This window comes from Nyctibius grandis, chromosome 1 (assembly GCF_013368605.1).
Source record: "Nyctibius grandis isolate bNycGra1 chromosome 1, bNycGra1.pri, whole genome shotgun sequence".
NCBI lineage: Eukaryota > Metazoa > Chordata > Aves > Nyctibiiformes > Nyctibiidae > Nyctibius > Nyctibius grandis.
In genome coordinates, this window is record NC_090658.1 from 127400178 (window position 1) to 127427155 (window position 26978).

Genomic DNA, 26978 nt, shown 5'->3' on the forward strand with positions numbered 1-26978 from the left:
CACTACTCCAAGATGTGTGGAGAGTGGGCGGGCATTTTGACAACAGTTGTCAAAAACACGTCGTTTGTCTGGGGTAGGTGCGTACCTACTGAAATATCCATGCTATAAAAGGCACAATTCAGTAAACCTGGGACAGTGCAAAGTCTGCAGCGTCAGCATGGACTGTGACTTCCTACGCCGATGGACACTTGCAGGGTGGAAGATGACGAACAGGATTTTTAATACATTGTGACTTATCATCTACATAAATATGGTATGCAAGGCCACAAGCCAGTCGTCAAAACTGGATGATTTTTAATATTATGCAGTCTAATATAAATAAAGGTTGACTTTGATAGAACAGTTAGTGGAAGAAAATACCCATGCCATAAGCAAGTGATCAATACTCTCATCACATGGAGCTGATGACATAATGCATAACGCTGAATGCTGCAGCCCCTTCATATGCTACATGCTCTTCCCTGCTCTTCCATGAAAAAGCATAAGAAACTCTTTTGCCACACCAGACTGGACCTCTGCTGGTATCTCTACTTCTTAGATGTTCATTAATAATTGATCAGATCCATGGAAGTATCATGAAAGTAGTGGATTGTAACAGAAGTTTTCTTTCCCTATGGTATTTATTTTTGCACTTGCGTGAAGAACAAGCCAGTATATGATGAAGGAAACTGAAGCCGAAGTTATTTTCAAACTGGTAAAAGAAGATGCTATTTTGTACAGAAGAAACTTGTAGCTGACCTTTTCAATGAATGCCATGAAATATTATTTTGGCCACAAATGGAACATTTTTAGAAGGATTAATATTTAATCTATCTATCCATCTATCTGTGCAGGATTTTAAAAAGACCCAAGGAAGCCAGCAGCTCACTCTCATTTACAATTGCATCTGTAAAACTTTAAAACTGCGCAAGTTCTTTCTCTACTGTGCTGGATGCCATTAGCATTAGCATATTACCACAGAAAAAGAATCTAAAGTAGACAGTGAATTTCCAAAAGCCTTCCATCCCTCAAAAACCTTAATCCCCAACAAGAACCTGACTTTTACAAAACCCACTAAAATATATGAACTGTCCAGTACGCTCACAAAGTTGATAACAGTCAGAGTATTTTTTGATAATGAGAAAATCCAGAGCTATATTAGGTGGGAGAAAGTAATTTTTGGGGACGTTTGAAACCCCTGAGAAATTTCGGAGTGGTCAATCACTGCACTTATACTTGAGGATTTTTTTTTTTTTTTTTTTGGCATTGTCTCTTTTTTTTTCTGGCATTGGTACAGGTTTCTATCAGACTGTGTGTCCTACGGCATTCACATGAGATTGCACAAGTACCATGCAGTCATACTTTGTCTTTCCTGGTCCTGGATGTTAGGTGAATGTAAGCCTTGTAAATAAAATGGGCACTCAAGAATCTAGATACTTTAAAAATACTTTTTAACAGAGGGATAAAAAAGAGAGCAAGAATATGAAAGAATCTCTCCAGATTCATGAGTTCTATTGGCACTCTGTAGCAATTCCCAGTAGAAATGCCTTAGCTGATCCCAGTTGTAGTATTTGTTCATTGGAAAGGGTGACTGGATATGTCCTTTGGCTGATCTGAACACTTTGCCTATAGTTTAAAATCAACATCTTAACTTTTTCATCTTTTAAAAAATGTATCTAATTCATTCGTCTAGGAGTATTTTAAAATGCTTCTGTATTTTCCATCCTGACGCTAAGTTGAAATTGGCAGAATGGGAATTGGAGAGAAGTAGCAAAGAAATTAAAAAGTATCGTACTATGTTTCCCAGCTACAGAAACTATCGAAGCTGCCAGAGGAGCACCTTATACAAAAGGAAGACTGTCTAGAGAAGAGGTAAGAATATTCCCAGGAGCTCTGCTGAAGGCAGCGCTTCTTATCCAAAAGAAAGACAGACACGTGTAATTGTACCCTTCCTTTAAAACTAGGTCTTACCATTTTCCTGTGTGTTACAGGTCACACGTTATTTTACAGTGGAAGCTTAGTGCTAAAATCGAAACATAAGGGCCAAGTTCTGCTCTTAGATACACACGCACAACTCCAATGAACTCAAAGAGAGCTGTGTTCATATGTTTAGCAATGGAATTTGGCCCTAAATATTTAAACATTTATTCAGAGGAAAAAAAAAAGCTTCTCTGATACATTTGTATCTCGTATCTAATGTACACAGGTTACCACCACTGGGCACCCACGTTAAGGGATAAAATGTTTTGGGGAACCATAAACTCAGCACTACCTGCTCTGCACGATCAAATAACATGAATTTGTTTCAGGACATTGAGGAAATTAAATCCTTAGCAACCTGTGCCTGATGTTATTTATTCTGCAGTCCAGGAGTAATTTGATGCAAATTCTTGGCACTATTCCTATATTTCAAGAAATTACTGTTTTGAATGTACTGATTTTCAAAACTTTCATTATATTAATATGCAATCCAAAAAGAACTAATGTCCTCTGCTTATATTTCCTCTGCAGAGGAAAGCTCAGTGTTCTGGCTAATTCTTACTTGTCTTTGACAGGCTTACTTCAGGAGCCCATAATAACCTAAACATGTCATTTAGAAATGGTTGACCTGAGGATCCCACCTGCTTTCCATGGCAAAATCACCCCAGATGTACTTTTGTTAAGGATACAAAGGATTCAGCAACCTGCAAATTTTCTGCAAGCAACATAATACTCCAATTTGTATATCTAAGTAAACAATAACTATATATACATGTTATTTTCCTTGGACAAATGACAGCTGGAGGAGAGCTGAGTCCCAGAGTCAGACACCTAAATTTAGTTGTCCACAATGTAAACGCTTACATTTAAGCTAGCTGTTTAAGCTCCCATTATACTCAATAGTGATCTAAGGCTCAATTCATTTGCCTAAAATTAAGTCTCTAGTGTCATTATGGATGCCTTGGGCTACCTAAGAAATCGCCATGGAGCTGGCACATACATGTCAGGACCTACGTGAGGCTCTTTACTCTTTGGAAAGGCAGATGGAGGCCAGAGAGCATAGCCCAGAGTACCTGACATAGACAACTAAACTCAGATGTAGTAAATGCAGTCAGTGGCTTCTAGAGAGCAGGTCTAATGACCAAACATAGGTGTCTACTTTCAGATGAACTGCAGTGGTCTTCTGCCTGTACTGACTGTGTTGACTGGGTTTCCTTTCACTATAGTGGGAACCTAAACACAGCCCACATGTAGGCACCTAATTTTAGGTGACTACACCTGAAATTGAAACCTACTCCCGCTATTGTAGTTGTCAGAATATATGCTGTTATTAGAGTAAACACTATGCTTTTGGTTCAGCCAGAGTTAAGCGGCTTTGGTCGTGCATTTCGTGCAGTATGGTGATTTCAGTTAAATGGTGGCAGGCAGGAGAGCAAGAGTAATGGGCAGATGTGATTACATGGGTGATGAATCTCTCATGATGTTTTGCTTCAGTGAGTTCCTTGAGATCCATATGGACAATGTTTAGCTAAAGCTGCTACCTGCTCCCTAGTTCTAGGAGTTTCTGGCTACTAGTGTTGGCTCTTTCCCTTGCATGGGAGAATTGGAGCTTTGCGTCCTCTTTACTGCTCTCATTTTTAGGTGACCAGAACACTGAGCATACTGCTGGGGTGCTCTTTGCAGAGCTGCATGTTTTTTGGGCACAGTCAGCTATGTAAGAAACACTCTGCACCAAGACAGAGTTTTTTTGGCTGGAGCTCTCTAATCATAGAGGTCACCCCTGAATGTCTCTGGCTATAGAGGCACAACGAAGGATGTTGCTAAAATGCTGTGACCATTGTAGGAAGCAGGTAGGAACAAAAGCATGTGCAGACTTGTAAGTTTATTAATAACCATGGGCAGCTGGGCCTTCTAACGAGGTCTTGCATCAGTGCTAACAAGGTAAGTTAAGAATGATCCAGGACCAAGAAATTATTTGCTGGTACAAATCATGGTTTTGGTTTTCTCTGGTGGTTATCTTGGTTGAGATCAAACCTCAAGCATTACTTCAGATAATATATACAATTATTAGCATAAGTTTCCTTGATTGTGTGTGGAAACTCCCAGCCTCATTTGTGGAAGTCCTGGTTTTGAACAGCGTACAACAAACTAGTCTTATTTAAGCTATAGTCTCAGGGCAGTCGAGCGGAGAGGCTGACCAAGTCAGTGGCTGGGGAAAGGACCCCTTTAAGTAGTTTTTCTTCAAGTGAATTAACTCAGATCAGTCAGGAACAAGCCCCTGCTTTTATCATATTTTTGATTTTATTCCTATGCGGCTTACTTAAGTGTGTGCTTATGGTGGCTTCCGAGAGGAGTGTTAATACACGTGCAAAATGACTACTACAGATTGAAGCTCTTGGTCACAACTGGATTATACAACACAAACTTCTGTCTTTGAGATCACGGTGCTACCTAATTTTGTTTCTCCAGGTCTTTAATTTCCAGGCATTGGAATTGCCTTAAATCCATTTTGGCACAGAATACATCATTATTTTCATATTGTGAGAGTCTGCTCTCCTGCTTTCATCCATATGAGCCAGGAGTGAATAAGAGTTGGCAACTTCAGACTTGACTATTATATTGCAGGGAACACTTTAATCAGCACCCTAATAAATAGCACGCCCAATTAATTGGGACATTTGCCAGCAAACCAATTCACTTCCCTACACTTCAGTGGCTGTAAATGATGGATAAATAGCATGCTTGCTGTTGTCTGCGAGCATATTAGTTGTAATTAACAGGTATGATTTGGTGTTCGCTGGCATGTGTTTCCTCAGTAGCACTCTGCTCGTTTTTGAGTAGGCTCCCTGTTCCAGTGCAGTTGCTAAAAATAAATAAAGGACAGATTTCCCTTTCAGTATTTGCTTAAGTCAATGTAGTGCTTTTGTATTAAAAAAATAATTAATGTAATCTATGTATTTCTGTGTATTACATTCCTATATGATTTTGACAATAAAGGTGATAATTTAATTAGCACATTTCTGTTTTAATTAGTATAGCAAACAGGACTTTGCCATACCATGGAATAATTTACGATAAAGGAAGGGATTTCTGCTGCAGCTTTGTAATGCTGCCTTTTTTACCAGGGGTTGCATGGTGGTTGGCTTTAAAGTGGTGTTTCCTTGAGGGAGATCCACAGAAGTACAATCTATTTTCTGGTATATGTGGTGATTTACTGCCTGCATGTGACACTTCCTCTTATTTGGATACCCTTCGCCAAAAAATTAAATAAAATTGAACACAGCAAACCTTTCTAATCCCTGCATTCCTCACAGATTTCTTTAATGGCAACTGAAAAAATTATTGGAAGCAAATGAATATGAAAAGGGAAATGGTACTGGGGAAATCTCAACAAGGGATCTTAAAAACCAAGATGGCTATGGATCAGCAAAGGGTAGAAACATTCGGTAATTCAAGGAGAACACCATTTGTGGGTTGTCTGAAAAGAATTGCCCATGTTGGCATTTACTTTGACTTGTTGGCAGGAGGAAAAGAAACTGCTGTGTACCACTGCATACGGTTCCTTATTAGTTGTGGCTTCTGCAGAGGCTTCGTCTCGTCTTTGCAGCATGGAGGATTTCTTTCATTACATAATCTGGATACTTACTTCTTTCTAAATAGATTATTTTTTTTTTCTCTTGTGTGTGCAAATTCTCTTTGCACCAATGCTTCTATACTGAGGTTATTACGCCAAAGGAATGCCAGCGTCTAGAGTAACAATGGTTCATTTTCCTTTAATGACTTTGTCGACAGGATGGAGACATTTTTGTGGTGTGATGAATTCACTCGGTCTCCCGTCGTGTTTTCTCCACATGCTTTGGAAACTCTCTCTCTCTCTTTCTCTGAGAATTGTGGCCATCCACTCCAGCAAGAGCTTCATTACTTTATATTCATTGTATTTAAATGACACCCCAGTGGTACTGACCTCCTGGGATGATTGATGTAAATTATATGCTATGTAGGGGAAAATAAAATCTTTTTCTGACTTTTTATGTTCTGCAGAGAAATAAAAAGTGAAAACAAATGACACAGAAAATCAAGACTATTTAAAGTGAAACTTTGTAAGCATTATGGTTTGAGCAGACTCCAGTTTGTAAAAGTGCTGAGATAGTTTATAATGACCTTACGATCTGAAAGGTGACCTGAAAAGGGAAAATAATTTTGTATGTGCCCTTTTTTGGTGTTGTATAATGCATAACAAAAGCTTGATCAGGTTTTTTTCCTCTCTGTGAAGTACAGTAAGAATTCAGACTTCATTAGGCAGCACTACACTTTCACCAACCACATGAACACACAGTACCAGAAAGGACATTGTGCTCCTCAGTCCTCTTTCCTCCTGTCTTCTAGTAAATTTTTTGGTATTGATTTAAGATTTCATAGCCAGTAAGTATCTGTCTTGCTCAATTACTCTGCTAGGAGTTATCAGCTATAGAAGCGGCAACAGGGGGAATGTTCTTTCATCAGCCCAGCTCATCATCGGGCACTAACCTCAATCACTTCTGAACTGGTAACCTCTCAGTGCGGGCAAAAGGGGTTTGTGCAGCAACAACATTTGTCAGAAAATGTTCTGTCAATGCTTTTTCAGGCACCTCACCAAGTCACATTGACTCCTCTCAAGCTCCTGGAAATGATGTAGTTCATATTGGACATGCTCAGCCGTATTATCCAAGTAATTCCCTTATTAAAATTACCACATGGAATTGGCATAGTCATTTCTCTATTTTCGATATTTTCATATTAGGTCTGTCCTACCAATTCAGATACACATAAAGATATGAGTGGTACACATCACAGAAATATCAGCAATATGCTGCCTTGCCTTCCTCAGTTTAATGTAAGGTTTTGGCAAATCACAGAATTCGGCTTTTTTAGCTTGTGTTATCTCAAGGAAGACTGCAGTTTCTTTCATAACCTGACAGAATGCTTTGATTCTCCTTTTTTTTTTTTTTTGCCAGGAAAATGCTTATCAACCTGCTTTGGCTGGGGTTGCCCAGGTGTTTTAAAATGTGTAACAAGAAGGAATAGTTCAGGCTATCCTCCTCACAGCAGTAACTAGACTTTGCTGTGCATGCAAGAATCAGCACGTGAGGCCTCTTGTTCTCTAAGATATTATCTCAGCTGCTCGGTGTTTTGCCCTGTTGCTGTCAGTGGTTGGGCTGGTATCAGCTTTACTTTCATAATCGTAAGCAACAGCAGAAGGGAGGGAGGCTGGCAGCACTTGGCAGCGAGCAGCAGAATTGCCTCATCTTTCTGAAGCTGATGTGGGAGGTGGGAATGAGAAAGAAACGTGGAGGGGACTGATAGGGTGTTTCTACGAAGTAGTAAGAAGGACGGGGAGTGAATGGTAGCCCCCCCCCAAAAAAAAAACTAAGTAAGGGTAGCAGAAGGAAGCTAAGGGAAAAAGACAGAAAATAAGATGACTTTCTAAGAAGCTGGAATTCAGATGGCTCCTAGAGTGTTAAGATTATTGCAGTTGTTGCCAGAGCTTCCTCCTTCCTCCTTTTCTTATCCCTCAAAAAAAGAGAAATAAAATGCTACAATGTACATGAAATTATGAAGTCTCTAAGCTGTCAGTTTCTTAGAATGAATTGTAGTAGAAATAATATGGATACTGCTCAGTGTGCAGGCAGGAATTTGAATTAAAGATGGACTGAGAAGGGCAAAGCAAAAGACAGACCGTAACTTTGGAAGTTATACACCCTGCACACCTTCAATAAAAGTAGGATTTTTGCATATGTGGTGAAGAAAGCCCTAACAGTAACTCCATTTACCTTTACTGGTCACATTTATTAATTCCAGTTTATACCATGGTACAAATCAGCCTGCCTCCTAACAAACCTGTGTGCGTACTGGCAGGTGAGTGGACTGACTGAACTGAATTCACAAAAACCTACCATTAGGAGGTGCTGAAGAAAGAAAAGGTTGAAAGAAGAAAGGAAAGGTTAAAAGAAGAAAGGAAAACTAGGTTAAATGCTCCAGCTCTCCTGGTTGTGCCCTTCCTCATCAACCTGTTGAGCTGACAGGACATGGGAAGAGGAAAGCCGCCACTGCCAGGAAAGAGAGGGAAAACATAGGCCCTGCTTATAGATGGGATGTGCTTAACCACCCTGATGCATTTAACCACCCCAGTATAGAATAGACTATTGCAGTTGGAAGGGACCTGCAACGATCATTGAGTCCAACTGCCTGACCACCTCAGGGCTGACCAAAAGTTAAAGCATGTTATTAAGGTCATTGCAGTCTACAACTGCCTGAAGGGAGGTTGTAACGGAGTGGGAGTCGGCCTCTTCTCCCAGGCAACTAGCGATAGGACAAGAGGACACAGCCTCAAGCTTCGCCAGGGGAGGTTCAGGTTGGACATTAGGAAGCATTTCTTCTCAGAAAGGGTTATTAGACATTGGAAGGGGCTGCCCAGGGAGGTGGTGGAGTCACCATCTCTGGATGTGTTTAAGAAAAGACTGGACATGGCACTTAGTGCCATGGTCTAGTTGACATGGTGGTGTCAGGGCAATGGTTGGACTCGATGATTCCGGAGGTCTCTTCCAACCTGATTGATTCTGATTGTCCAGATGTCTCAAACACTGACAGGCTTGGGGCATCGACCACCTCTCTAGGAAGACTGTTCCAGCGTTTGACCACCCTCTCGGTAAAGAAATGCTTCCTAACGTCCAGTCTGAACCACTCCTGGCACAACTTTGAACCATTAACGGTATTTCCAAGGGCAAAACCACACGCAGATCTCTATTTTACGCAGTCAGGGGAAGACACTGCTATTTTCAGACACCTCTACAGTGCTGTGGCTGCACAGATGAGGGTGCGCTGGTACCTGCCCCGAGGCCAGACACCTGTGTAAGCGCATACATCCCCCTGCCACGGGGGATCCAGCCTCCTCTCCCCACACCCTCCCCGCTTTTCAGCGCTCCGAGCAGCCCTGAAGCCTCTTATCGCCACCCTCCAGCGACGCCCGGCGCTGAGGGGGAAGAAAGGGGACGGCCATGGCCGCCCGGTCCCTCCCCTCAGCCGCCAGGCAGCACCTGCGGCGGGCGGGCCGGGGAAAGCGATCCCACGGCAGGCTGCGGGGAGCGGCGGGAGCGGCGGCGGCGGTGAGGAAGCGGCGGGAGCCCCGCCCCGGCCCGGCTCCACCCCTCGCCCTGGGAGGCCGCGGCTGCCACACAGCAGATGGAGGCGGCGGCGCGCCGGGGCCGGTGTGTGGCGGAACGGGCCCCTCCCTCCCGCGGGCGGCGCCATTTTTACCCCCCCCACGCAGCGTGTGCGCCTTAGCGCCGGGGCCGCGGCTGCGGTGGCGGTTGTGGGGGGGGGGTGAGAGGGAGAGAAGCCGCCGTTTTTCGTCCCACTCATTTCTTGCCTCGATCCAGGCAGCGCGTGGAGGGGAAGGGACGAGGTTCAGTTCCTGCCCCTCGGTTTCCCCTTTCGGATAACCGCACACGGGGTGGGGGGAAACTGGCCACCACCAAGCCAGGCTGCTCCTTCCTTCCTTCCTCCCCTGCACATCTCCTCCTCCTCCTCCTCCTCCTCCTCCTCCTCCATCCATCCCCGGGGGTGAGCCTTTCGAGTGAGTCACCAGCGAGGGCACGCAATTAAGACAATGTGTCGCTGTTAACTAACTTAGCAGGGCTGCTCGTTTTTGCGGCCTTCAGGGATATCAACCTCGCGGGTTCCCGTTAGCGATACCTTGAAGCGCAGCTTGGCGGGAGGGGGCGGCGGTGGCGGGGGGGGATGCCTGTGGCGCAGGGGGGGGTTCTGCTAACCCCATCTATGTCCGCGGTTTTGCGTTTCGTAAGGTCGCGCTGGCCAGATGTGACAGCGGTGTGGGAAGCGTGACCGCCGCGGGGATGTACGGCTGGCAGCCCTGCGGCGGGGCTCCTCCGCCTGAAGCCGTCCGCCCCGGTATCCGTGATGCTGAGGAGCGGCCCTTGCCTTCAGCCCAGGCAGCGATGCTGCCCGGTACCCGGCTGCCAGCTCTCTCCCAGCCCTGCAGCCTCCACCGTGCGATTTTGGGTGGCAGCGCTAGACCGGGGGTTGCTGGCTGCTGGGAGGTTGCAATGAGCAGCTTTTGCCATGTTTTCGCTCGTGTCGGTTTTCTCGTGGCCTGAGGTGTTGTTACACACGTTGGACCCTGCCCTGTTTGTTTTGTTGTCTCGCAACTAAGCTTGAAGGTGTTTCTAGAACTTTTTTTTTAATTGTAGGCTTAAACTTACATAACGGCGGCCAGGCTTTGGCCTGCAGTATGCCATGTACTGTTGTGTGTTAATTTCTTGTCGCTTTCATGCTGTGAAGTGTCAGTAGTTTGTATTTTTTCTCTGGAGAAAGTGGATTTTTTTTATTTTGCACAGACAGGTGTGGCAGTTTATTAATAGGAATCCTGTAATATTCCTTATAGAAATTATTAGTCCTTACAGAAATTACTGGTAAATCCTAAAAACCTAGGAATAACAGCGGGTCCAGAAGAATACTGCTTTGGGTAGGCTTTAAGTGATTTTGCCACTTACTAACTATATTTTTATACATCCTATGTACAGATCAACTGCTTATAGGTTCCTAGAGATTATACAAATGAATGCTTTGCAGTCTATGAATGCAAAGCACAATATACTTGCAAAATATTTATTACTGTGTATGTGAAGGGGAGGTGAGAACCTGACATTGTGGACAACCAAGTTTGCTGTACAGCATTAGTATTAATGATTTGTTGTGAGACATTGAATTTCCTAAGAGTGAACCTGTTTCAAGGTTTGCAGTGCTGCTGTTGATATGCTTAAATTTTCTTTTGAAGTATTTCATCTGACTCCTACATCATTCTCTTTCTTGGTACAGGCCTCTCTCTCCCTTTGGCTTAAGGCACTGCGCTCCGTGCAGTGCTAACTTACTTGGCAGGGTGCAGCACGCACCCTCCCTTTCTCCCTTTTTGCATATCTTTCTTCATTGTTGGCCAGATCCAAGTGGCATGGAAGGCAGTGTCAGTCTGTCTGTTAGCGCTGGTCGTCTTTGCACAGGTTCATATTTGCCTGTTACTAATATGCAAATCAGATTTTATTTTATTTTGCTTCCTTTTTGTCATGTGTATTGTGGCTGTGTGGATGGGAATGCTGATATTACAAGTAGCATTTCCAACTGTAACAGTATTCATTTATGTTTTTCTGAAAGCCCCATCTTTGTGACACTTGTGAAAGTGTGAAAAAGTTAGGTTTCATTTAGATAAAGAAATTCTTAGCTATGATGATTCTGAAGAAAAGCTTGAGGTCTAACCAGAATACGCTAAAAAACAGGAGGAAAAACTGAGAGTCATGTCTCTGAGGAGTAAACAAGAAATCCTTCTATGCTTTGCTGGCATTTTACTTGTGATTTTCAAATATATGGATTTGGAAACATTGCTTAAGGTTTAACAGGATTCAGTAGCCTTTAGATTATTTGCTAAGCCTCTGAGTGTCATAACCAACGGAATTACTCTCATGGGCTCGATTCTGAATAACATAGAATGGAGCTGTCTGAAATTTGATTAGTCAATTAGTAACTTGTCAGCATAAGCAAGTTGTAATTTAGTAAGCTACAAATGTTTTAAGAATTACTTACATATAATAATCTAGAGCAACACTGCACATTGTTCACGTTATTGCTGTTCTGATGTGATGCCCTCAAGCAGTGAGACCAGCTAGACAGTGTCTTTCTAGTTCATTATTGCAAGGGTTTTAGGGCATGAAGCCAAACCCAAGCAGTGTAATTATACCACAGAAACTAATTGAGCTGATGCTCTTCTTGCATTTGTGAAATATCCAAAAGTGTCAATATATGAGTTATGTAAAGAAAAGGAAACTAGTTAGGCCTGTGTTCTCGTGGAACCAGGCTGTGGTGACTCAGTTACGAGCTCATCTGGAGCTGATCAGAAAACTGCATGTCAAAGGTACTGAAAATGATATTGGTTTGATCTGTAATCTGTGTTTCAGATACTTGTCATTCGTAGTGCTACACGTAATCATTATTAATTTGAAGTAATCTGAGTACAAGTTCATTTGCAAGCTAACGCAGAATAAATTTCTATTTATAAATAATCTTTGGCTTTTCTCTACCCTTGTGTTTTGCATACATTTGAAGTATTACTTTGGTTGCAATCAGACATTTACAGAGTCAACTGCAAAGTTTCTGGTTCACACAGCTCCTTAAACTGTCATAGAAGAGGTAACAGTAATGGTAGAAAGAGGCCAAGAGCTTGTATGGAAGAGATCATTTGAAGCACCTGGGTATTGGCCTAACTCTTGCTAACGTCTCTCAGGTAAATCATAAGAATTATCAATACGGTTCTCCAATGTTACATGATTTTAAAAATTATGTGCTTAAGTAGCGAAGAAAAATGTGTATTTTCAAGTAAACAAGAATACATTTTAGCAGAAACCTACTGGACATCATCTGTGACCGAGATCTCTGAAAGGGGTTGGTGTCCTGAATGTTACTGACTTGCTGTTAGGCCTACTTCTTAATAACTGATTTTCATGGTAGTATTTTATATTAAAGCTGTGGCTGTTTTTCCTGTAGTTTTCCTTGTGCTAGGTGTTGTGCAAGTAAGCAACAATGGAGACAGACATTTTCTGCTCTAGAGAATTTAGACTTACAGTGGCAAGCAGTGATTGCAGAAAGGAGAGGACCAGTTCAACAATAAGAATCGGAGAAAATTCTTATAATCTTAGCTATGTATTTGGCTAGTCATTCTTGATTAGGACTTTCTGACACATACATTGATGCCCTAGCTTGAGGGCAGCAATGGGACAAAGTATGAAATTCCTGATAGGCCAGAATGTTCATTTAAGGTGAGGGTGGAACTATATTATGAAATAATTTTAATTGTATTTCAAATAGTGAACTGAACACAGCTCAGGGTGATGTGAAAGGAGGAGGATCAATGTAAGCAGTGTGATAGGTTGGGAAGAAAATGCCATCTTGAAAGGACTTGAACAGATGAAGGCAGGTGAAGGTCTAGAGAGAGAAATTATACCCAGGAAAGTACAGTTTAAAGCTAACGGTAAGAAGGGGGTAAACTTGGTTGTGCTTTACAGAGAATCCAACTGCATTAGTGAAACCTTAAATTTTAACTTTAGATGGGAACCATGATGATTAATGGATTTGCTTGTTGGCAGATGAGTGGTAAAGCATACTGGCAGAACTAACATGACATCTGCATATTCATATAGAAAGGTTTTGCTCTTCAGAAAAAGCAAAATACTGAGAAAGTTACAGGTTGGGGTCTGTTCATCTTTGCGTGCTGGAGTGAAGTATGTGAGTTCCTAATGATTTGAAGCTGTTTTTTATCACAAGGCTTGCAAGCACACCTTTTATTTCCTTCACTGAAAATTGTTGGTGGTTACCACAGGAAGGTCATGGTCGCTAAATTGCATGTCTATAAAACTATTAAATAATTGATATGGAAGATTCAGAACACTACTAAAATAATGCATTTTGAAAATATAATTGACAGTCCCAATAAAGTTATGGTTACAGGAGACAGATTGTGGAAGCTATGGTAACTTGGCTGTTAGTTACAGTTGTCTGGTCTTTACACTGTTTTGTTAAAACATTTTTAGGAAGGAAGAAAAAAGTCATTGGTACTTAATTTGCGGTGCCATTAACTGCCAAATGTGGCATGGAGTTCTGCAAAAGGTGCTGCACGTTCAGTTCAGAGGGCGGTGAGCATATACGTTAGATGCATTTTTCTTGGTTAAAAGTAAATAAATCACTTCTGGTGAAGGACAGAGCTCTGATTAGGCTCCAGTTAGAAACTATGAGAAGTGTTTGTAAACATCTCCAGATGTGGAGGCATACCTCTCATGTAAGATTATGCTGTATGTTTCTCAATCTCAAATAAAATAGTTACATCTGTGTATTAATATTCTTCCAGTAGTCCAGACCATTCTGTGGTCTGTTTCAGAAGAGGCTTAAATAACTGTCATGTCTAACTCATGAATGGACAAATAATATCTTAAAATATGAGGACACGCAGAGTAATTTTAAGCAAAATACAGCGGTTGTTATGCGTAATAGACTCAGAAGGTTGTGCTTTAGTCTGTAGTTGGTTAGTGACTTTTCTTTCCCCGCAAAGTCAGTGAGAGAGAGTTGTACTTGTTGACCGCTTTCATTTGAGGTCTTCAGTAAAACTAATGCACAAAGATACTTATGAGATGTAGAAATGAACATTAAGGATTATTTTTATCTCCAGGGATGTGCAACAGGACAGTTTTAAAGAGAAAATCAATAAGATGCATTTTATTCTTTGGACCAAAATCTATGCTTACATGTATTTGAAAATTTGTTGTGCCCTTTGGTATCAGGCATGCATGTTTCATCTGTAACTTCTAAATGGGAATGAATGCCTGAGTTGCCTTATAAATGGAAAGGGGGAAATGATGTTCAGTTGTATTCCTTACATTTGTGTGGGCTTTCCAAGCATGTTTCATTCCGAGAAAGAGTGTCACAGTTAAAAGATGAGATGCTTGTTTGTCTGGGTGGTGAAAGCTGGGCTGTGCATTGACAGCTATAAGATGAATATTTCTTTCTGGTATTCACTTTAAAATAAAACTATCATTAGCATCTAGTCTGTCAGGTAATAAATGGAAGCAGCAGTAGCAGATGTAATGTGTTATCCTTAGTAGTAGTGCATGCATTCCACTTTGTGATACTTTGTTAATTAATTTAAAAAAAGCAAGCTGAGTTTGCATCCCTAGCTTTGAACAATATTATTGTGTGCAGACCTGATGCAGATGTGTCACTGCCTGCCCACAGATTGCTTCTAATCCTGGGTTTGGTCTGCCTGTTCCTTGAAAGTTTTTGCCTTGCTTTATCTGCTTGGCTTTTAAGAGGCCGTGATTAGGGAATATGGAGTTATTTTGTTGCCTGTAAGCAAAGCCTTTTCTCAGTTGTTACACAAGAAGCTGATTGTTTTTTGGACCTGAACAGGTTAGAGGATGATAAAGGAGTTTCATTATACATTTTGAATCATTAATTTATTGTAAAATCTAGCTCATCCATGCATTGTGCTTATCTTGGACCCTTTAGAGTGTTTCTAGTTCCAGCCTACTTGAACAGCTCAGGAGAACTTAAGGACTTGGTACTGTAGTGTTTTAATTTTTGGTTATTCCATGCTACTGGAAGAGTGGGTGATCAGCAGAACAATATATGTACTCCAGTTTTTGGTTATGGGTTATTGTTTTTTTTTGTTTTTTTTTTTACCTTTAATCTTTTTTTATTTTTAATAAATTTGATCATACACTTAGAAAGACAGTCTTGCATGTGTTCAACAGGGTTTATGGTTGTGTTTTTCTTTTTTAAAAGAAGTACACTAACAAAAATCTGTATTTCCTGTAGTTCTTATGTCTCCAGTCCTAGAAGACTGTTATCTTATACTCTCTAGTCTGCTGGTGAGGCCATGCATGCAGTAAAATACTCAGTGGTAACAGACTAGTTAATCTAATTACTCTGAAGTAGAGGGTGTGAAAACAAAAGCATTAATTTTAATTTTGTGTTAATTCATAGTCATCGTGGCTTATATTTTCTTCCTGCTTTCTTTGGGTTTATAGAAATGAAAATATGTCTTTAAATTTTTGCATGTTTTCAGGTTACATGCAAAATGTATTTATGAAAGGCAAGAAAAGAGGACTGATGCAGTAACCACATTAGATGTATGTTTGATGAATTAAGTCATCATAACAGTACATCCTACTCTAATGTATTTTTTAATGTAAAAATTTATGGAGGGACACTGCTTTTTGTGTAATTCTGCACCTTCTTTAGCCTGTAACAGAGACATCAGATAAAAACTGTGAGACTCCATTTTTATTTTAGACTGACCCAGTTTAGACTTATGTCCTCTTTCTGTCTGAAGTGAAAGCTATAGTAATATTAGTGTTTGCTCTTCCTGATTGAGTTTAGATCAACTAGAGAACAGAGGTATTGGAGGACTGTTCTGTAGTGACTGTTTGGATGTGCCATTCTCTTAGATCCTCAGTGACATTTTGGTAATGGTGGTTGGTGAAAATATTTCAAAAGTAATATTTCAAAATACGGAGGCGTTGACTGTGTGTATGTATATTTTTTTAACACTGCTTATGTACGTCCCAAATGATATGAGGTAGCTTGGAGATTTGGTGCTGTATGAGTTATCGGCTAGATGTATAGCCTGTATAGTAAATTCAAGTTTTAAGAGCAGCAGAATTTCAATTCGTAGATGTCTCTCAACTGGATCTTGAATAAAGAGATGGATTGTACAGATGGTGTATTGTTTGGACAACCATCAGTGTGAGTTAGCATTGTTTGCTAATTCCAGAGTGGGTATGGATATGAAGGATGGCTATGAAATGAAAGTGTGCCCAGGTATCTTACCTCAGTAAGAAGGATGGGCCTAAACTTGACGAGAAGTCACAGAATTTGTTTCCCTCAACAGAGAACTCTTGTTCTGCTGATTCATATGGAACAAGTACTGTTTTCTGTTGTGACTCTCTAATGCAAAAGACACTGAGATTACAATAGATGCTTTTAAATATTTATATTACTGATTATATATCCCTTTTAATATATATTTTTATTGCACCTTTGATTGCAATATTTTACTTATGGGAAAAGAATTTGTAAAAGCTGGACCTATTTGGATAGGAACTCATAATTACTAGTCCAAATAGTGTTAATCAGAAGTTAAAATCATATCATAGAATCATGGAATGGTTTGGGTTGTTAAAGATCCCTTGGGTTGTTAAAGGTCCCTTGTTTGGAAGGGACGTTAAAGATCATCTAGTTCCAAGCCCCTGCCACAGGCAGGGACACCTTCCTCTAGACCAGGTTGCTCAAAGCCTCATCCAACCTGACCTTGAACACTGCCAGGGAGGGGACATGCACAGCTTCTCTGGGCAACCTGTGCCAGTGTCTCACCACCCTCACAGTCAAGAATTTCTTCCTACTATCTAATCTAAATCTACCCTCTCTCAGTTTAAAACCATTCCCCCTCGTCCTTTCACTCCATGCCCTTGTAAAAAGCCCCTCTCCCGATTTCTTGTAGGTCCCCTTCAGATACTGGAAGGCTGCTATGAGGTCTCCCCGGAGCCTTCTCTTCTCCAGGCTGAAGACCCCCAACTCTCTCAGCCTGTCTTCACAGGAGAGGTGCTCCAGCCCTCTGATCATCTTTGTGGCCCTCCTCTGGACTCGTTCCAACAGCTCCATGTCCTTCTTCTGTTGGGGGCCCCAGAGCTGAACGCAGCACTGCAGGTGGGGTCTCACGAGAGTGGAGTAAAGGGGCAGAATCCCCTCCCTCGACCTGCTGGCCACGCTGCTTTTGATGCAGCCCAGGATACGGTTGGCCTTCTGGGCTGCAAGCGCACATTGCCAGCTCATGTTGAGCTTCTCGTCAGCCATCACCCCCAAGTCCTTCTCCTCAGGGCTGCTCTCAATCCATTCTCCGCCCAGCCTGTATTTGTGCTTGGGATTGCCCCAACCCACATGCAGAACCTTGCACTTGGCCTTGTTGAACTTCATGCGGTTTGCACGGGCCCAGCTCTCAAGCCTGTTGAGGTCCCTCTGGATGGCATCCCTTCCCTCCAGCGTGTCGACCACACCACACAACTTGGTGTCGTCGGCAAACTTGTTGAGGGCGCGCTCAATCCCACTGTCCATGTCGCTGACAAAGATGTTAAACAGGACCGGTCCCAATACCGACCCCTGAGGAACGCCACTCGTCACTGGTATCCACTTGGACATCGAGCCGTTGACCGTAACTCTTTGAGTGTGACCATCCAGCCAATTCTTTATCCACCGAGTGGTCCATCCGTCAAGTCCATGTCCCTCCAATTTAGAGACAAGGATGTCGTGCAGGACAGTGTCAAATGCTTTGCACAAGTCCAGGTAGATGACATCAGTTCCTCTTCCCCTATCCACCAGTGCTGTAACCCCGTTGTAGAAGGCCACCAAATTTGTCAGGCATGATTTGCCCTTGGTGAAGCCATGTTGGCTGTCACCAATCACGTCCTTGATTTCCGTGTGCCTCAGTATAGTTTCCAAGAGGATCTGCTCCATGATCTTGCCAGGCACAGAGGTGAGACTGACTGGTCTGCAGTCTCTCTCTCCCTGGGTCTTCCTTTGTCCCCTTCTTGAAGATGGGGGTTATGTTTCCCCTTTTCCAGTCAGTGGGAACTTCACCAGAGTGCCACGACTTCTCAAAAATGATGGATAGCGGCTTAGCAACTTCATCCACCAGTTCTCTCGGGACGCGTGGATGCATCTCATCAGGTCCCATGGACTTGTGCACCTTCAGGTTCCTTAGATGGTCTCGAACCTGATCTTCTCCTACAGTGGGTGGTTCATCATCCTTCCAGTCCCTGCCTCTGCCTTCTGCGACTTGGGTGGTGAGGCTAGAGCTCTTGCCGGTGAAGACTGAGGCAAAAAAGTCATTGAGTACCTCAGCTTTCTCCATATCTTGGGTAGCCAGGTGTCCTGTTTCCTTCTGAAGAGGGCCCACATCATCCCTAGTCTTCCTTTTATCACTGATATACCTATAGAAGCATATCTTGTTGTCCTTGACATCTCTGGCCAGATTTAATTCTGTCAGGGCTTTAGCTTTCCTAACCTGGTCCCTGGCTTACACTAAAATAATGTTAATCAAAAGTTATCTTCTCCTTGCTAGAGTTCATGATTAAAATACGGCATGTTGAAATAATCTGTGACCTAATCTGAACATCTGAATTCATTTTGTAGAATATGGCAAACAGCTGCATTTCAGTTCAGAGCTAAACCAAATACAGCTTCAATATTGACCCATTGAAGGTTACAGTAGGCTTTTCAGTTCCATGTTAGCTGTACTTATTGAAAAAAATTGATTTGAGAGTGCTTCTGCTTTTGAATGATCTTTTTTTTTTTTAATGTCCGGAAGAAAGGAAATAGAACATACGGGCGATGGAACTTTGATGTGTAAAGAAGTTAATTATCTAAACCATCAAACAAAACGTGGGCTGTGGAAGTAATTATTGTAAAGGGTCTGACGAAGCCCGACAAGCTGTTGGCTTTTTTTTATGTCGAGAAAATGCTGTACACCTGCTTGATTTGACAGTTAAATCATTTGGTTGCAATAGGAAGACCAAGTTTTTAGTGAAGCAGTAGCTGATAAGCTTTCAGCTCTCAAACCTACTGATACTTCTACAGATGTACAGCCCTTCAGATTTTTTTAATTAAACTGTTCTTGTCCACTTGGGGGGCAGGAACCTGTAAAACTATTTACTCCAAAACACGACACGCATGAATCGCAAACGGTACACTGTGAGGAGGCAACTGTAGAATTGTCCCATGTTTTTTTGGGAATTTTGGGAAAATGCTTCATAAATTAGCAGAACAGAACCTCGTGGATAAAGCAAAATGTCTGCCCTGGATGTTCAAAGAAAATAGCCATATGCTTTAAATGATGTACTTAGTTTTAAAAAAATCCAAGCTTAAAAACCCCTTAAGTCTTTGTATGTTACTTAGTTTTTAAACTTCAAGGCACATATGATTGGTATGTTTCAGGATTTTTTTCTACAGCTGTTTTAGAAAGTATTAACTGAGGAATTCCCTGAACTACTTTCTCCAGGGTCTGGGTAAAATACAGAATTTAGAAATATATAGCTACTGAAATGGATCGTAATCAGTCCCAGTCAACTAATGAACAGTAAAATAAGTATAAATTTCCAAATCTTTGGGCTGTTCCTGGGTACCAGTGCAGCTTCCTCTTCACTCCCTTCCGTGTGTACATAGAGCTTTCCTAGAAATACTGTCACCTTCCTTCGTGTTATAGACTTTTTTTATTATTAATTATTTTTAAATTCACTAATTTGACTGTTTAGATTAAATGGCTCTTTGGTAACTGCTGATTGTGGCAGGATCCTACCAACACTTAAGCCTGGTGTGTAACTACTCGTGATTAAAATCAGACTTCAGTGGGAATAAACTTGTGATTAAAGTTACACATGTGCATAAATGCTTGCAGGATGGGGACCTAAATTAGAATCTGCTTCAAGATGAACAGAAGTCTGTGAGAATCTACTTGAAAGTATTAATAAGAAGAGTAAACTTATATCTAAATGCACACATTTATTATTTTTGTTGTTCATCCTTATGCTGTTATGTAATTAACCTTTCAAAAGACTAATTTTGTTATTTTTGAAAGTATGTTACACTTTGTATTTAGAGTATTACAAGTTTTCTTACACCAAAGCATATTTGTGATTGATTGCAATGCTTTTAAAGGCATTTAATGTAAATCTGGTCATGTACTTTCACATTGTTTTTTTAGAAAAGAAATCTATCTTAGCTGTAAAATTTAAGAGTGGAGAAAGGTAGGATCTCTTTAGAGTTCTTACAGCAAAGCAAACTATAGTAACATATGGTTTTCATTGTCATTACTACTGCTACTACTAATAGTACAAGAAATGAGCAGTACAACTCCACTGTTACTAGTGTGCAGCAAACTAGAAGAGGAAGAAATGTACTGGGAATACATTCTGTTTATCAGGAGATTCACATAGTGTGTGCAGTTCTTTGTTAAAAAATTTCTTGAAGGGAAAAATGAAACTCCCTATTCTGTATTTATAGAGTTTTCCATAATTAGATAAATTTTGATTTGTCAGTGTTTTAGTAAATGAAGTTATTTTAAGAAAATGAAATTATTTAAAGGCATTTGACTTGCTTTTTATTAAAGAGGAAAATGTAGATGCATTCGTTAGTTCGTAGAATAAGAGTAGAACTGTCCTGGGTTTGGTTTGGAGTTTTTAATGAGAAATTTGTATAGAAAAGCCCTAAAACATTTTGTGTAAAGATAGTACCTTTACTCATGTAAGTATTATGATGGTGTTCAGGTCCCATTCTTTCTAATGCATTTCTGTTTTGAAGACTTAAGTAATATGTGTACATAACGCTGGTGTTTTATAAAGGCAGCTTGTGATCTTGGTGCCCATCAAGTTTTATCTGGCTTTTTCTGAGATTCTGTTTTACTCCTCTTAGTCTCAGTGGAGACAGTATGGATGTGAATTACTAGTGCTTAGGATACCGCAGGGATATAAAAGGATGTTTTGGGTATTAGGGTACTGGTGTCTAGGAATACCATGTATTCCAGAATAACAGTGTTTCTATCTTAGTACTTTTCCATTGATGCTCCTAGGGTACCTCTAAATGGGTTGCTGAGATGATATTTTTAAAAATAGCAAAATTTTCTGATACTTTGGTTACTGTAAACATCAACTCTTATGTTTTCTAGCGTGTCTCCAATAGGCTTCTTTTTGCATGCAGACTCTTTGCATTCAAGTCCACCCCAAAAGCTTTTCTTCCCTTTTGAATATCTAGTGTGAAGCATGCATATGCTTTCTATAAAATAAAATATAAGTATTTTAAGTGCTGTTATTTCTTTATTTCCTCAGATGAGCGGCACTGTGGCTAGCCCAATGTCAACGATTGCCTCTTCAAGCAGTGGAAGAAAATCGACAAGCTTTACACCTGAATTGCAGAGTATGATGTAAGTAATCAGCCAAAATATCTGGTAATAGCTACGTTTTGTACACATCTTTTAGCTGGTTTCTTAGAATGTGTGTATAAGGGTGATTGAGGGGAAGAAGAGCAGGTGTTAGTGATGGAACTGTTAGTATTTTACTTCTGATTCGTAAAACATTCAGAGGTGAGTTAGATAAATAAAAAGCACATACTGTATTGAAAGGAGGGAAAGTCCTGCTGAGTGAAGAAATGCATTTTTAGTATTACTTTAGAAGTCATTAGAGACATATTTCTCAGTCCTTCATCAAAGAAAGCTAAGCTTCCTGTTGTCATATATGCTTACTTAAATAAATATTTTTATTACCATCTTTCAGTGCTAATACAGAGAGGTAGACTGCTGAGATCGTAATATTGCTGATGAAATTAAGATATGGAACAGTTGCAAATAACTGTGTTTTGGCAGATAAGAAGTAAAGTTATGAAAAAGATAAGTTATTTGTTGTTGTAAATTAACAGCGGACTCCTAGAAACCCAGCTCCAAGCTGTGATATACGACTTTGTAGTTTACAACTTCTAAAACCTTGAATGTTACTTAACAGGTGGGTTTTCTCAGTCTTAAAGATACTTGCATAATCAGGAGGATTCCTTCTGTAGAAGTTGCCTTTATCTTGACTGGTAACCTGTTACACTGGGCGGATCACAAACCTTCATTTTGTGAAAAGCAACATATTAATCAAAAAGTTTCACCTGCCACTCTGTGGCATTTTTTCCCCTTTCTGTGTGTACTCCAGACACCGTGCTGTCAGGATGGGGGCAGGGGGGAAGTCATGAGCTTGTTTCCGTGTGGTTCATGCTTCTGATTTATCAAACGCTTTCAAGAGTATTTCAACCTAGAGCTAAAAGATATCTAACCTCTAAGGCTGCAGATAGCTTGGCTGTAGTGTCTCATGTCTAAATTGTACATGTTTTAAAAATATATGATTATGAATGTTACTTGTGGGGAGGGGAGAAGAGGCACATTTGCCAATTGTTGAGGTCAGCTGCACAGAGAAGGGAGCTTTGCTTTATGGAAACTTGCAAAAGTGTCTTAAAGGATTTTTCCCTGTGTTCATTTTTCAAGAGTTGAAAGTGGAACAAAGCAAGCTAGTCCCAGAGCACTGAGACATAAATCGATGGTTTCAAAAGATAGTGGTAATCATTGGGTCTTTTCACTAGTCTTAGCTCTGAAAAACTGTCCAGGCTGTTGTGTAAGATAGGATGAGGTAAAGTAGGATGAACTGAACAGGGAATTAATTTTGGGCTACTGATGTTCACTTCGGCAAGATCATTGAAAACACTCAATATTTGAGAGCTGCTTTTCATGGTGTTGCCTCATATTTTTTTAAATTAATTTTTAATCAGCTATATAAAAACCGAAATAGTTACAGCATCCACCTTCTGACGCATAGATGAGTAACTGTTTTAATGACAGGGAAATTTTATTTATTAGAAGTATGAATGTGTCCTGACTGTTAGAATGCTACTATCCTTTTGATCATTTTACTTTAGGTCATTAATTGTTGAATATCTATTCATTTGTTTGCATGTGGCTTTTAATATGCTACCCTGTGCAAGTTAAAATTTTTGGATAGTCTTATCTGAAATGTTCTACTCTCCTCCTTCCACTTTCCATTGTGTTAAAGCTGAAGATTAAGATAAGAAGAATGTTAAAACTTTATTTTTATTTATATATTTATAAATACGTATAAATATATGTAAATATTTTTTTTTCTGCCAGTTGCCTTCCGTAACTGTAAAGAAAAAGTATTTCAAGCCTCTACAGATAATTATTTACCTGCATAAAAACTGCATTTAGCTTTTTAGCATAATAGAAATATTTAACACTTTAGTATTACTGTGTCACACTAGATACGCTCTTTGTTTTTACTTTCTTTGTCCGTGTGAAGGAGTTCATTTAGGAGCGAAAAGGTGTTTTAAGTCACTTTAGGCTTCATTTGAACTGCCTTTGTTTTGTTTTGGTCAGTTATGGACATAACAATGCAAGTCCCCCCGCTTTCCCAGCCCTCTCACACTCAACCTGTTCCTAACAGTCTCCTCTGGCTCCTCGCTGCTGCTTTTAGGAGATACAGGATTTTATGCAGATTAAATGATGGTGAGAGGAATGCTGTCTTGTTTGTTCTGTCATGTGTCATAGATTCACCTTCACTGTCATGTAACAATTTTGGATTAAAATTATTATATGGGCAGTACATATGAAAGGAATTACTTGCCTCTATTAAATTCTACATAGAGTTCCCTCTCCAAAAGTAGAAGATGCAATTTGTTTTCAGTTCAATGTCCTTAAGAGACTACTAGATTGTTGTTAAGTTGAACATGGGATACGTTCCACTAGAGTATTTTTCAGTGTAGTGTAAATGAGATACTGAACTGTTTCCTGTGCATTGAATCTTCTAAAGCAGATGAGTACTTTGTTGCAAACCCAGTGGTTTGCTGTATTGAGTTCTTTTCAGATAGAAAAATATTAGTACTCTCCTTCACGAGAATGCTGTTTAGTTATTGTTCACATCTATTATAGTCATCTACACTGGAAAATATAAGTGTTGTTCTTGGTGGAGAAAGGAACTGTAACGCGATTAAAAAAAAAACCAAAAGAGCAGCCGTGAAGTTTGGAGTCAAAGCAGCCTGTGCATCAATTTGGATTGGTATTGGGGGAGCCTGCATTTTATTTAATTGTGGACTTCCTGATAAAGTATTTTGAAACTACCCTCCCCGCCAGTATACACATGATTCTGTCAGAATGTAGAAGTTATTGTTGGCCATATGAATGGAAGAAATAGACATTTTCCTTTTGCTTCAGAACTGGTGCAGTTATACTTCGAAAGCTATGCAAACAGATCTGTGCTTCAGAGTAACAGTTTTCACAGTTTCATTAGACTAGTAGGAACTGAAGAAATTCCTTGACTGTAATGAGCACATTGAAAGTTACATTTTTCTATTGTTTGCTGGGAAAAAAGGAGACTTTTGAAATGATAAAGTGCCAGGGGTAAACCACGTGGAGAAAAACTGACAGCTGTTTCTTTTGGCCAAGACCGCAAAATGAAGTTACCACTTTAAAAGAACTTTCCAGGCTATGACAGAAGCTGACATTTCCTATAAACGACATAATTTAGGAAGTTACAGATTCTCCCATTTAGGCAACTTATAACAAATCAATGCTGACATCTTAAGATCCTGGGAAATGGTAAAGGCTGGAGCTTTACAGTGCAAAAACAGTAACAACTTTCATAGAATCATAGAATGGTTTGGGTTGGAAGGAACCTTAAAGATCATCTAGTTCCAACCCCCCTGCCACAGGCAGGGACACCTTCCACTAGACCAGGTTGCTCAAAGCCTCATCCAACCTGGCCTTAAACACTGCCAGGGAGGGGGCAGCCACAGCTTCTCTGGGCAACCTGTGCCAGTGTCTCACCACCCTCACAGGGAAGAATTTCTTTATAATATCTAATCTAAATCTCCCCTCTTTCAGTTTAAAACCATTCCCCCTCATCCTGTCACTACATGCCCTTGTAAAAAGCCCCTCTCCAGCTTTCCTGTAGGCCCCTTCAGGTACTGGAAGGCTGCTATGAAGTCTTCACGGAGCCTTCTCTTCTCCAGGCTGAAGAGCCCCAACTCTCTCAGCCTGTCTTCATAGGAGAGGTGCTCCAGCCCTCTGATCATAATATAGACTATCTCTTCATAGTTTGTTATTATGAAGTTGAGTAGAATCGCCACTTTCCTATGGATTGTCATCCGTATGGAGTAATATGAAGAGTAACTTCAACTTGTCCTGCCTTTCTCAACCAAAAAACGTGTTCAGCAAGAAGATGAACTTGGGAGAAATGAGTCGTGTAGGGACATGGGGTGCTAATCCAGAATGGCATTTGGTAGTTTGTGCTGATGTTAAAAAATGGGCTGTTGGATTGTAGGGGCAAAACAGGCAGAAGGAATGTAGAGAAACTATCTTTTTGAAGTAGAATATCAAATCCTGTTATAACCCAGTAGTGAGATCTGGAAGTCTGTGGATAACAGTGCCTCACAGTCTGAAGGTGGTATCTTTGATTAGTTTGTAATTTGCAGCACTTAAGTGTTGAGTCAGGGTTTGATTCCCTGGAATGCTTAAATTTATATGTAATGTCAAGCTTGTGAGTAATCCCATTTAAGGTGAGGAGGTTATTCATATGCTACGTCTGTTATGTATGCTGCACCTACTTTTGAAGCACAGCATTAGGGAATGAGCTGAATCCTTTTGTAGAATTGTGTTTTTATTATAAGCTCACAGATATTTTTTCTGGAGTATTTGAGAAGGCGGGAAGTGTATAGGAGTCCTGAAATGAAATCCCAAAATACTGCAGAAAAGCCATCTTAAAATATGTAAAGTTTTCATAGTATACATATTTATACATATTTTTTTATGAATAAAATGGTTCTGTTTTTCTACTGATTAACAATATTTAAAATATTTACTTGGATTTGAAGATATTTTTGTTTATCAGAAAAAAAAATCTGTTCGGTATGATGTCTAATGCCTGTGTTATTAGTATTAAGTGTAACTGGTGATAGTACTTAATATGCTGACTACCTTAAGAGGAATACAGGTTTTATTAAAAGTATCAGACTGTCACAGACCACCCAAACACATCTCAATTTACAGCACACTGCCTTTTACATGGATATGTTTGGCTTTTAATTGTTAAGACCTTGGAATTATTTGATATTTATCTTACAATCATTTAAAAGAGCATAATGCTATGTAGATTTTACTTTGACTCCCACATCCTTTATTTGTATTTGGATATTTTATTATGTTACCACAGAACTTGCAGCAGTAGGTGTTAATAATGTAAAAAAAGTTTTCAGGATGTCTAGTGCATTTTGCTGAGCTTTGTTTTACAAAGCTTCATTTGGCTGATCTACAACCTGTTTCTAAACTAACTGCTAACCTTAGGTCAGTTGCACTTAAATTATAGTTCTGCCTGGTAGATTCACAACCATGATGATTTCACAGTAGCTGTTAAATTCGTAATTTGGTTGAGATCATCTGTTCTGTAATATAAGCACTACTTATAGAGTGAACTTCTGGAAACCATGACGTTCTAAACACTTGTGTTGAACTGTTTGTAGATGAAGAGAGGTTTTTTTTTCCCCTTGGTAAAATATCTTGATTTTTTCCTAAGCTATTTTAATTATTTACAAAAATACTAATTAATGCAATCTGAAGTTCAGAAGTTTTTTTTTTTTATTCAGTGTGGTGGTTTTTTTTTTTCTCCTCCCGAAAACTCATATAGAGAGGGAACAGAGGCCATACTCAAGACTATTTTAGGTTATCAACAGAATACTTTTAAAAATCATGTGAGTAAATGGCAAACATATATTTAAAACTAATATGAATCAAACACTTCAGTTTCCTACACCCTACAACCTGATCCTGCAGTTGACCCAGTGTT

General features: G+C 40.2%; 2 protein-coding genes across 6 annotated transcripts in view; one reads left to right on the forward strand and one right to left on the reverse strand.

Moving 5' to 3' along the window:
- RUNX2 (RUNX family transcription factor 2) overlaps positions 1–26978 on the reverse strand; it is a 158544-nt gene that overhangs the window by 100249 nt on the left and 31317 nt on the right. The gene's annotated exons all lie outside the window — the stretch shown is intronic.
- The window catches only part of SUPT3H (SPT3 homolog, SAGA and STAGA complex component), a 291877-nt gene continuing 274169 nt past the window's right edge, over positions 9271–26978 (forward strand). The window contains exons 1-2 of one of the 3 annotated variants that reach the window (XM_068413559.1): positions 9271–9571; positions 21426–21520. In XM_068413559.1, coding sequence (XP_068269660.1) covers positions 21426–21520 — 95 coding nt within the window. In that variant the 5' untranslated portion in view covers positions 9271–9571. Of the gene's footprint in view, positions 9572–12224; positions 12287–21425; positions 21521–26978 lie in introns of those variants that run through there. The other 2 variants (XM_068413627.1, XM_068413717.1) reach the window with 2 other exon arrangements.